This window comes from Euprymna scolopes, chromosome 41 (assembly GCF_053919585.1).
Source record: "Euprymna scolopes isolate OS-2025 chromosome 41, ASM5391958v1, whole genome shotgun sequence".
NCBI classification, from domain to species: domain Eukaryota; kingdom Metazoa; phylum Mollusca; class Cephalopoda; order Sepiida; family Sepiolidae; genus Euprymna; species Euprymna scolopes.
Window position 1 is genome coordinate 4,270,951 of NC_136522.1, and position 11,550 is coordinate 4,282,500.

Genomic DNA, 11,550 nt, shown 5'->3' on the forward strand with positions numbered 1-11,550 from the left:
TTCTAATATCTGCATGTCCAGGATTCACCTCTAAACTAATTATAAAGTAAAAATAAACAAACTATCTTTGTTTAAAAAAAAATATTCTTAAACCTGTTTCATGTTTTTAAAATTATATTTTGCTACATTTTGCTAAAATTATATTTTGATATATTTTTATACAATCTTATTGTGAAAAAATAAAAATAATATGTCACTACATTTTATACAATCTTATTGTGAAAAAATAAAAATAATATGTCACTACATTTTATACAATCATACAGAAAAAAAAAAACAAATCTATAAATTTTCATGATTTTAACATTTATTTTCACTTATAAATCATTTAAAAGAAATATTAAAACATTAAAATTATATTTTTTAATACAATAAATGTTTCAATTTTCCTATATTTTTGTGTTATTTATTTCGTTATTATATATTTTTGCGTTCTCGTAGACACTTGTTTATATTTGAGGTTCACAGAACGGCTGGTAAAGGACATTTCTCATTCAAAGAACAAGAGTCGATAACTCGTCTCAGTCGCCACATGGCACTGTCATGCAGAAGTGCCTAAATTTCTTCTTAAGATCTTACATTTTAGACATTTTCTAAAATCAAAATCGGTGCTTCTTCTCCGTAATTAGAGCGAAATTCGAAAATCAAAATATTGAATTTCAAATAAAACCAATGGTATCTACCAAATTGAAATGTCGCAGTAATGAACATATCCAAAAATTATGAAAGATAAGTAGAAAATTAATTATTAATGGAAATAATTATCGAAGAAAATTAGCGAAAATTGAGTTTTGCTATAAAAATAAACAGAAAATTTTAACAAGGGAGGTAATACTTTTCTGAAAACTCGTAAAAAAATTCTTAGGCCAATTTAACAAAACTCTATTTTCGCGAATTGACTTGAAAAACTTTTCATTAATAATTAATTTTCTACCTTATCGTTTTTCGTATTTTTTGGATATCTTCATTACTGCGACATGACAATTAAGAAAAAAAAAACATTAGTTTTACTTGAAATTCAATACTTCGAATTTCGCTCTAATAACGAAGAAGCACCTCAATAATTGATTTTTTTATCACAATTGGAATAGAAATTCTAGACATACGGCTTAGTACAGTTATATCTTGCTTTGGTGCTTTGAAAAAATAGTATTTTCAAGTTAAATCAATTTTATTTTTTCGATATTTTTTTTATTATTAAATTGTTAGGTGAAAAGTACAGATTAGTTACAAAACACCCTCCCCATGTTAAGAATGGCTTTCTAAATAATATTATTTCAATATATAAGTACTCTTGATTTTAATCTTCATAATAATAAATCATAAAAATGGTGCAAAACGGGTGAATGAAATATTAAATTGTTTTGCTTAAAACTTAACTAAAATAAAATTTAGATATAAAAATTGTATTTTTTAAATACTAAAAGTTAATGGCATAAGCGGCTTTAAATTTAATTTCCATTAAAAAGTAATTAAATTAATAAAGATTGTATTTATATTAAAATTAATGATATAAGCGGATTAACATTTAATTTAAATTTAAAAAAATAATTAAATTAAAATGTAGAAATAAAATTATATCGTATTTATGCCATAAGCGGATTAAAATTAATTTAAATATTAATTAAAATAAAATTTAGAAATAAAAACTGTATTTTTATATTAAAAGTTAATGACATAAGCGGCTTAAATTGTGTGAAAAAAAAAAGAAAATGCCTACATTTCATGTTTTTTTGTTTATTTAACAACATAAAAATGAAGTATTTTTTTAAAGTGCAAATTGAATAAACTATCAATTAGTAAACATTTAATCCATTTATTTTTTATGATTTCAGGGCAAATTAAATGTATAAATAATTAGTTTTGTTGACGAGATGTATGTGTTTAAAAAAAAAAAAAAAAAAAAAAGACCCATCATAGGTTGTTTGTGTTATTTTATTTATTAAATGGTTATTTTAGTTTTTATTATTATGAAAGAAATAATACATAAAAATCTGAAAAATAAATATTAATTAACGTCTAAAAATTCTGAAACACATCTTAAAAAACGTGTGTGTAGACATTAGACAACAATAGTGTGTACACAATATTTTTAATATTAACAATAAACTCACTCGAGTTCGTTTTAAGGATCAATCAAAAAGCAAATTTCGGCTAAAAAATTTTAGATAAAAAAATTTCTTTAATTTTATTTAATTTCATGAAATAAAATTCATTTTTTATTTTTGAAAAACTAACTTTAATTCAGTGTTATAATCGCTCGCGGCCATGTCTTAGTTGTTTTGTTTTGTCTTTGTGTGTGTGTGTGTGTGTGTGTGTGTGTAAAGAAAATCTGTACTTTTGCGTTTAAAAGAACATTTTTGGAAAATATATATATATATATATATTTGTAAACTTTTCACACAAAAATAAAATTTAAACAATTTTATACAAATAAGGTAACACTTCTCCAGACTTTGAAGTCTTGTTTTTTCTGGTCCCCTAACCTAACCCTAATACAATTTTTAGATTTACCTTCGGCAAAAAATCGGTTTCATTTGGTTCGGTCCAAATTCTGTAGAAGCACCAAAAGGTTTTAAGGTAATTTTAAAAGCAAAAAAAAAATAAACAAACAAAAAAATTGTGAAGATCTTAAAAATTAAAAAAATAATAATAACAATGGTTGAATAAAGAAATGGCTGTCATAATAATAAAAAACATTTGCATAAAAAAAATGTGTAATTTATAATTTAAAAATTAAATTAGAATTTTATTTCAGTGTACAAAAATAATCAATTTAATTTTATCAAAAAAAAAAAAAAAAAAAATGGAGGTGAAAAGTGAAAATAGTCGAGATATCTAAACAATTTATTAGTACAATTGAACCCCATTTTGTGTCAGTGCTTTTTTTATGAAAGCGGAAAAAAGGGGGATCAAAACAAGTGTGTTAACACAACACGGTGTTTAAAAATGGGTACACATTTAATTACACAGTATCGTGTTAAGGGTGCGATTCTTGGTTTATAAAAGCAAACAGATGTTTAAAATCGTGAAATCTAGACAGGAAAATAAAATCGATGAGAAAAAATATTAAAGAATTGAAACGAATTACGGGTTCAATAGTAGCATAGGTACTCTTCGATTATCTCGATACTTATGCAGAAATACGGACCGTGCTGAAATAATAACGTTATTATTTTTGGAAAACCATTCTTAACATGAGGGTGGATGTTACTGTCTTGAAACCTTTCGGCGAATAATTTGATAAACAATAAGATACCGTAAAAACTGAATTTAAGTAAAAAAATAAATAAATAAAAATAAATAATTATATTTAACAAAGGGTAACTTCTCTGCATAAGCACCAAATATCTCGCGTATTTTCACCTCAGTTTTTGGTTTTAAATAGATTTTTTTTTTTTAAATCTTTTTTTTTTAATAAAATTCTGATTTAATTTTTAAAAAGGGGGAGGGATAAGGTTATGTTGTTGGAGAAAAAAAAAGAAAAGGTATGTAGGTTTCTGTGTGTGTGTGTGTGGTTATTCTTTTTTTGTTGTTGTGATGGGGATGCTGAATTTATTTGTGTCTCCTCACCCGATGGTCGTTGTTGTTGTTGTTGCTGTTGATGATGGGCGGCGGGGAAGGCCTGGCATCCATTTTGCCTCTTCCATCCTCGCCAGTTGTTGCAAACACTCTCCGGTTCGCTGTTCCACGAACAGAGAGAATCCTCCTCGAAGCGGTCACTGTCTTCGAAAGAAAAACGGTCGCCTTCCGTCTCCCAGTCAAACATAAAATCCATGCTTTTGTGGACCCGTAAGATGAGGAGGGGGTCTCTCTTCTTTTTTTTTTTTTCTTTTATCGAGGGGGGTGTAGGTCTTCGATGTGGGTTGTATAGACACACACACGGCGACCCGACCACCTCGACTTCTTTCAAACAAGGGCAGCACCAATAATAATAATAATAATAATAATCGAACAACAACAAAATAACACACTCTCCTAGTACGTGTGTGTTAGTAGCACTATAATTATTATTATTATTATTATTATTATTATTATTACTATTATTATATATACAACGAGATTGTAATAATAATAACAACAACAATAATAATAAAGGCCCCTCTCTCTCTCTCGCTCTCGTTCTGATTGTTATTTTTAAACACGGGCCATTAGCAGGAAGTATGGATAGACTAGCGTTGATAATAATAAACCAGATATAGAAATGCCATGATGGGGGACGAGAGATAGAGAGAGGAAGAAGAGTATTAACTCTGGTCGGAGTAGGAGGGCGGCAAATAGAGAGAGAGTAATTGATGTATAAAGAGTGGGAGGACGAAAATAAAGAGAGTAATAGCTATAGACAGAGTGCTAGAATGGCAGATAGAGAGAAAATAACAGATGTAGAAAGAGTGGGGGGACGCCGGATAGAGAAAGAGTAATGATATACAGAGAGTAGGAGAACGATAAATAGAGATTGTAATAAATGTAAACAGAGTGAGATGACGGCACGTAGAGAGAGTAATAGATGTACACAGAGTGAGACAACAAAGGATAGAAAGAGTAATAGATATAGATAGAGAGAAATAGCATATATAGAGAGTAATACATATATAGAGAGTGGTATGAGAATGGATGAAGAGAATACTACATATAAACTGAGTGGGAGGACGGCAGATAGAAAGAGAAATAGAAAGGAGGAGGAGAAACGACAGAGTACTACAGATAGTGTTGAACAAAACATAGAGAAGGTAATAGATATACAGAGAGTGGGAGGGCATAAGACAGACTAATAGATGAGGACGAGAGATACAAAGATTAATAGATTGCAGAGACTGGGAGAACAAAAGATAGATTGCAGAGACTGGGAGAACAAAAGAGAGAGAGAGAGAGAGAGAGAGAGAGAGAGAGAGAGAGTAATAGTTTTGGTTAGAGGGGGAGGAAAGATAAAGATAAGTAATTATAACAGAAGAGAGAGAGAGGGGGCAAATTGTAAAAGAGGAGGACGGGGAGATTAATAACTGTGCAGAGAGAGGGGGAAACAAAAGAAGGGGGGATAATGAATGTAAAGAGATAGGGGGAGGAGGGAGAGCGAGCGATAGAGAGTGTAATAGATGGGGAGAGAAGGAAAAAGGCAGAGAAAGATGAGGAGGAGGAGGAGGAGGAGGAGGAAGAGAAGATATGTAATGAGGGTGAGGGCAACGGACAGAAAGGAACTAATAGATGTGATTAGAGAAGGAGGAAAAGGGGAAGCAAAAGGGGATATAGAGATGAATAATTGTGCAGGGAAGGGGGATACAAACTACAAAAGAGGAGGGGAAGAGAGAAAGAGAGAGAGAGAGAGATTAATAGATATGAATAGAGAGGAAGGACAAGTGAGAAATAAAGAAAACGAATTGTAAAGGGGAGGCAAACTATGAAAGAGGAGGAGAATGGCAGATAGAGATAGACTAACACATAAGTGAAGATCATAGAGAGAGGGAGAAATAGAGCATAATAACTGACAAAAGGGAGGAGGACAAATGGGGGAGGGAGAAAATAATATAAGTGTAGAGAGTGGGACGATAAGAGTGAGTGGGCGGAAGAGAGAGAGAGAGAGAGAGAGAGAGAGAGAGAGAGAAAGGTGGATTACTGTAAAATGGAAATCGCTCCAGGAAAGACATGAAATATAAGAGACTTAAAGATATAAACACTATTTTAAAGTCAAAACTAACGCCAATATGTATAAGATGGATGGATTCTGATCCAGAAAACAGCAATTCTTCCTCCTTTGTCAGATACATCGCTCAGGGAATGGAATGTGAGGGCTAAAGGACAAAATGAGGGAGGAGCGAGAGTTACAAAGCTGCTGAAAGTAAAACTAAAGGCCAGTTTTTTTCTCTCTTAAATTTATGAAAGAAAAGACTAATAGATCAAGAGAGAGTTGGAAAGAGAGAAAATGGGGCATTAGAACAGATAGCTGGACGCCAGTGGACATCGAAAAAATGAGCTGGACATCAGTGAGAATTGAAACATGTAGCTGGGCATCAGTTTGCATTTGAATATGTAACTAGATGTTAGTGTGCTTTGAAACAGATAGCTTGACATCAGCGGCCATTGGAATCGGTTGCTGGACATCAGTGTGCACTGGAACAGGTAGGTGGACGTCAGTAGACGTTCAAACAGGTATCGGGACATCAGTGCACATTGTAAAAGGTAGTTGGACATCAGTTCACATTGTAAAAGGTAGTTGGACATCAGTGCACATTGTAAAAGGTAGCTGGACAGCAGTGGGCACTGGAACAGGTTGCTGGACATCACTGGGCACTGGAACAGGTTGCTGGACAGCAGTGGGCACTGGAACAGGTTGCTGGACAGCAGTGGGCACTGGAACAGGTTGCTGGACATCACTGGACACTGGAACAAGTATCTGATATCAGTGGGCATTGAAACAAGAAGTTAGGCATCAGTTGGCACTGGTACAGGTGGCTGGACATCAGTGAATATTGTAACAAGTAACCAGACTTCAATGAGTACTAGAACACGTTTCTGAATGTCAGTGGGCACTGGAACAAGAGGCTGGACGCTAGTGTTGATTGGAACAAGTTCCTGAATGACAGTGGGTACTGAAACATATAGGTGGAAGTCTATGAACAAGTTCCTGAATGTCAGTAGAAACTGAAACAGGTAGCCGGATGTCAGTGAACATTGGAACAGGTCGCTAGACGTCAACGGGTACTGGAACAGGTTCTTGAATGCCAGTGAGCATTGGAACAGGTATCTAGACATCTGTGAACATTGAAACAGATTCCTAGATTGCTAGTAGGTGCTGGAACAAGTAGCTGGATGTCAATGGACACTGAAACAGGTTTTTGAATGTCAGTAGGTACTGGAAAAGGTAGGTGGACCTCAATGGTCACTGGAACAGGTTCCTGAATGGTTACTGGAACAGGTAGAAGGATTCTCAATGTCAGTGAGCACTGCAACAAGTAGCTAGATGTCTAGGGGCACTGGAACAGATTCCTAAATTGTCAGTGGGCACTGGAACAGGTAGCTGGACGTTAGTGGCCACTGGAACAGGTTCTTGAATTCAGTGGGCACTGGAACAGGTGACTGGACGTCAATGGGCACTTGAACATGTTCCTGAATGTCAGTAAGCACTGGGACAGGTAGTTGGATGTCGGTGGGCACTGGAACAGATTTTTAGATTGCCATTGGGCACTGGAACAGGTAGCTGGGTGTCAGTTGGTACTGGAGCAGGTTTCTGAATGTCAGTGAGCACTGGAACAGGTAGCTGGACTTCAGTGATACTTGAATAAGTAAGCATTGGGACAGGTCGATGAACATTAATAAGCACTGGAACAGGTTTTTGAATCTTAGTGGGCGCTGGAACAGGTAGCTGGACGGATGTGGGTACTGCTTCAGGTTCCTGAATGTCAGTCAGTACTGAAACAGGTACGTAGACATCAAGTGACACTGGAACAGATTCATGAATCTCAGTGAGAACTGGAACAGGTAGCTGGATGTCAATGGCAACTGGAACAGATTCCTGAATAGCCACTGGAACAGGTAGTTAGACGTTTGTGGGCATTGTAACAGTTTCTTGAATGTCAGTGGGCACTGGAAACGATAGCTTGATGTCAATGGGCACTGGAACAGGTTCCTGGATGTCAGTGGGAAATGGAACAGGTGGTTGGACGTCAATAGCCACTGGAACATGTATCTGAATGTCAATGGGTACTGGGACAGGTAGGTGGACATCAGTGGCCAATGGAATAAATAGCTGGGCGTCAATGGGCACTGAAACAGGTTCTTGAATGTCAATGGGTATTGGGACAGGTAGCTGGACGTCAGTGGGTACTGGAAAAGGTTTGTGAGTGCCAGTAGGCACTGGAACAGGTTCCTGAATGTTAGTGGGCATTGGAACATGTATCTGAATGTCAATGGGTACTGGGACAGGTAGGTGGACATCAGTGGCCAATGGAATAAATAGCTGGGCGTCAATGGGCACTGAAACAGGTTCTTGAATGTCAATGGGTATTGGGACAGGTAGCTGGACGTCAGTGGGTACTGGAAAAGGTTTGTGAGTGCCAGTAGGCACTGGAACAGGTTCCTGAATGTTAGTGGGCATTGGAACATGTATCTGAATGTCAATGGGTACTGGGACAGGTAGGTGGACATCAGTGGCCAATGGAATAAATAGCTGGGCGTCAATGGGCACTGAAACAGGTTCTTGAATGTCAATGGGTATTGGGACAGGTAGCTGGACGTCAGTGGGTACTGGAAAAGGTTTGTGAGTGCCAGTAGGCACTGGAACAGGTTCCTGAATGTTAGTGGGCATTGGAACATGTATCTGAATGTCAATGGGTACTGGGACAGGTAGGTGGACATCAGTGGCCAATGGAATAAATAGCTGGGCGTCAATGGGCACTGAAACAGGTTCTTGAATGTCAATGGGTATTGGGACAGGTAGCTGGACGTCAGTGGGTACTGGAAAAGGTTTGTGAGTGCCAGTAGGCACTGGAACAGGTTCCTGAATGTTAGTGGGCATTGGAACATGTATCTGAATGTCAATGGGTACTGGGACAGGTAGGTGGACATCAGTGGCCAATGGAATAAATAGCTGGGCGTCAATGGGCACTGAAACAGGTTCTTGAATGTCAATGGGTATTGGGACAGGTAGCTGGACGTCAGTGGGTACTGAAAAAGGTTTGTGAGTGCCAGTAGGCACTGGAACAGGTTCCTGAATGTCAGTGGGTGCTGGAACAGGTGGCTAGACGTTTGTGGGCATTTTTATGTATAGGTCCCTTTTTTCTCTCTTCAATTTATGATAGAGAGACTAATAGATCTGGGGAGAGTTGGAAAGAAAGAAAAGAAAGAAAGAGAGAGAGACAGAAAGAGATGGAGAGAGAGAGATAATAATAAATGGAGGTTAATAGTCGTTAAAAGTGAGGGTCAGACAAAAAAATAGGGATAAAGAGAGATAAATTACACATAAAGAGGCACAAATTATTAAAGAGGATGGGGTTAAGAGACAACAAGCTGTGTAGAGAGGATGAGTGAGAGAGAAAGAGATAAATATAACTAGTAAAAGATGGTAGGTGGACATCACTGGGCATTGGAACAGGTAGCTGGACAAGAATGTGAAAAAAAAAAACTGACGTCTTTTCTGTTGCACTCATTGCCATTCCAGAAGTGATGTAGGTTTAAATTAAGGGTGGAGGAATTAATGTCTTTGGCCAATTTTTTTTATATTTGTCATCTGAAAGGTCGAGCTTCAAAATGATACCGATCTTGTGAAAATCCATTGCCTCTGTCGAAAGTTTTGCAAGACATACATACATATATAAAATATATGACAATTGCAACGTCTTGTCAGACGAGTGCCACTCCCTCAGACACATGAGCCTAAAAATGACTTTTTTTATTTACTCCTACTGGTGAATTCACCAGGCATGACACTGAAGACGGTCATTGAGATCAATTATTAAATGCTTCCAGCATTTCAAGCTTCCATGTCACAACTTTTCCATTTTTATAGACAAATGCCTGAGGGAGTATCTATACACAGATGATGTTACAGAGTCTTAGCTTTGTATGACAGCTAAATCTCTCTCTCGGTTCAAAATGTTAAGATCCAGCAACAAGCAAGAGCAAGATAGCCAGCAACAAGTGAAACTGCAGACCAGCTTAATGCGGGTACTGATCTCCTGCTTTATGGTTTTTTAAATCAAAGATTTGCTTCTCCTAGAAAGGTTGCTTTCACCATGGCTTACGGGAGCCCTCTCCATCCCAACACACACATACATACACACAAACACACACAGTGCTAGTTGGCCGTTGACCCCGAAAAAGGGTTCATACATACATACATGCATTTAAACAGACAGGTGAGACTTATATTAGTAGATGGACTGTTTTTCTCAGAAAATAGCCACATTAACTTTAAGCCCACGTATGACACTCTGATCATAAAAAGTCAGTAATTTCAAATCTCGTGCTAATCTCACAATATCCTCATCGGCGATCCCGTTAAATTTACCTTTAATGGTCCTGCGGATATATTCCTACTTTCGAGGGCCGCTGCAAGAAAGGTGGGCTCTCTTTACCGTGCTAGAAAACTACTAACACCCGAAAGTATCCTGTACCTCTATAAGGCCACCATTCGCCCATGTATGGAGTATTGCTGCCACATCTGGGCTGGTGCATCTGCTACTAGTCTCTTGCTCCTTGACAAGGTTCAAAAGAGAGCCGCAAACCTGATAGGCCCTGAACTGGCATCTAAGCTTCAGCCTCTGTCCCATCGACGAAATGTTGCATCCCTCTGCCTTTTCTACAAGTATTTTAGTGGTGAATGCTCTGACGAACTGCAAGCACTTGTGCCCCCATGACGTGTGCACCCTCGACAAACCCGACAGGCTGCTAAATCCCACCCCACACTGTAGAGATCCCTAGATGTAAAAGATCTTTTTACTCCAATAGTTTCTTCCCCAGAACCGCTAGACTCTGGAATTCCATTCCAGGTCCCTGCTTCCCCAACAGTACTGACGTGCAGAAGTTCAAGTGTAACGTGAACCGACATCTTGCTGCCCAAATCCCTACATAGTACCCCAGTAGTTGTTGCCCCTGATAGTAGCCCCCTACACCAAAGTGGCAATTTGCCTAGTTTGGGGTGAAAATGTAATAAAAAAAAAAAAAAAAAAAAAAATTGCGATATATACAACCACGGTCCTAAAAATTGATAAATCCCTATTATAAATTATTCATCCTATCGAACCACATTTCCTACAAACTTGGAATGTAAATTCTTAAGTTTATTAATCCATTTTTTTTTTTTTTTTTTATCGTTTGTTGAAACTATGTTTTTTTTTATTAAAAATTAAATTTAATTTCTTTCCAGATATCTGTTTGTTGTTCAAAATTCCCCCTCTATTATGATGAAATGAAAATGTATTCCAAAATATCATATAGTTTTACTTTTATTAGCAATTAATGGGATTTCGTAGGCATTACAGCATAAATCATAGTTTGAATGATTGAGTTATCTTTCTTTGTTGTTTTTTTTTTAGTGTAATTTTTGTTTTTTGATATAGGTGGATTTCTGGACAAGCACCTCATTTTGTAATAAAATCGATTGAACATCTGTAAGATGAGTGATCGGTGGGGTAACCAATCTATGATTGGGATTTATCAATTTATAGGAACAAGGTTGCGTGTTGCTATTTTTATTGAAGTAGGGAGTCATCAATTGTAGGAGAGTATTCACGGAACCATTAAAGGTAAATTTAACAGTATCGCCGATTAATAGAAAAGATTCACCAATCCACATCCTTACATAAAAAATAAAAATGAAATCCAAAAAATAACGACACTCGACAAAGAACACGAAATCACTGTATTAACATAAAATAAAGAACATTTATTTAGGTGTTAGGAATATTAGTTTGAATCGTTCCAAAATATGTGTTTTTTTTTTGTGTTGAATGTTCGTAATGAAATATTAACGAAGTGAAGATTTTGTGAGAATAGCTCGAGGCTTGAAATTGCTGGATTTTTTATAAGAGTACTGCAGGAGGGCTTAAATCCATGTGG

General features: G+C 36.4%; 1 protein-coding gene across 2 annotated transcripts in view; it reads right to left on the reverse strand.

Moving 5' to 3' along the window:
* The window catches only part of LOC145266312 (zinc finger SWIM domain-containing protein 8-like), a 128,780-nt gene extending 124,531 nt beyond the window's left edge, over window positions 1–4,249 (reverse strand). For both annotated transcript variants that reach the window (XM_080121869.1, XM_080121868.1), the window contains exon 1: window positions 3,574–4,249. In XM_080121869.1, coding sequence (XP_079977995.1) covers window positions 3,574–3,778 — 205 coding nt within the window. In that variant the 5' untranslated portion in view covers window positions 3,779–4,249. The remainder of the gene's footprint in view (window positions 1–3,573) is intronic.
* Window positions 4,250–11,550: the final 7,301 nt, after the last annotated feature.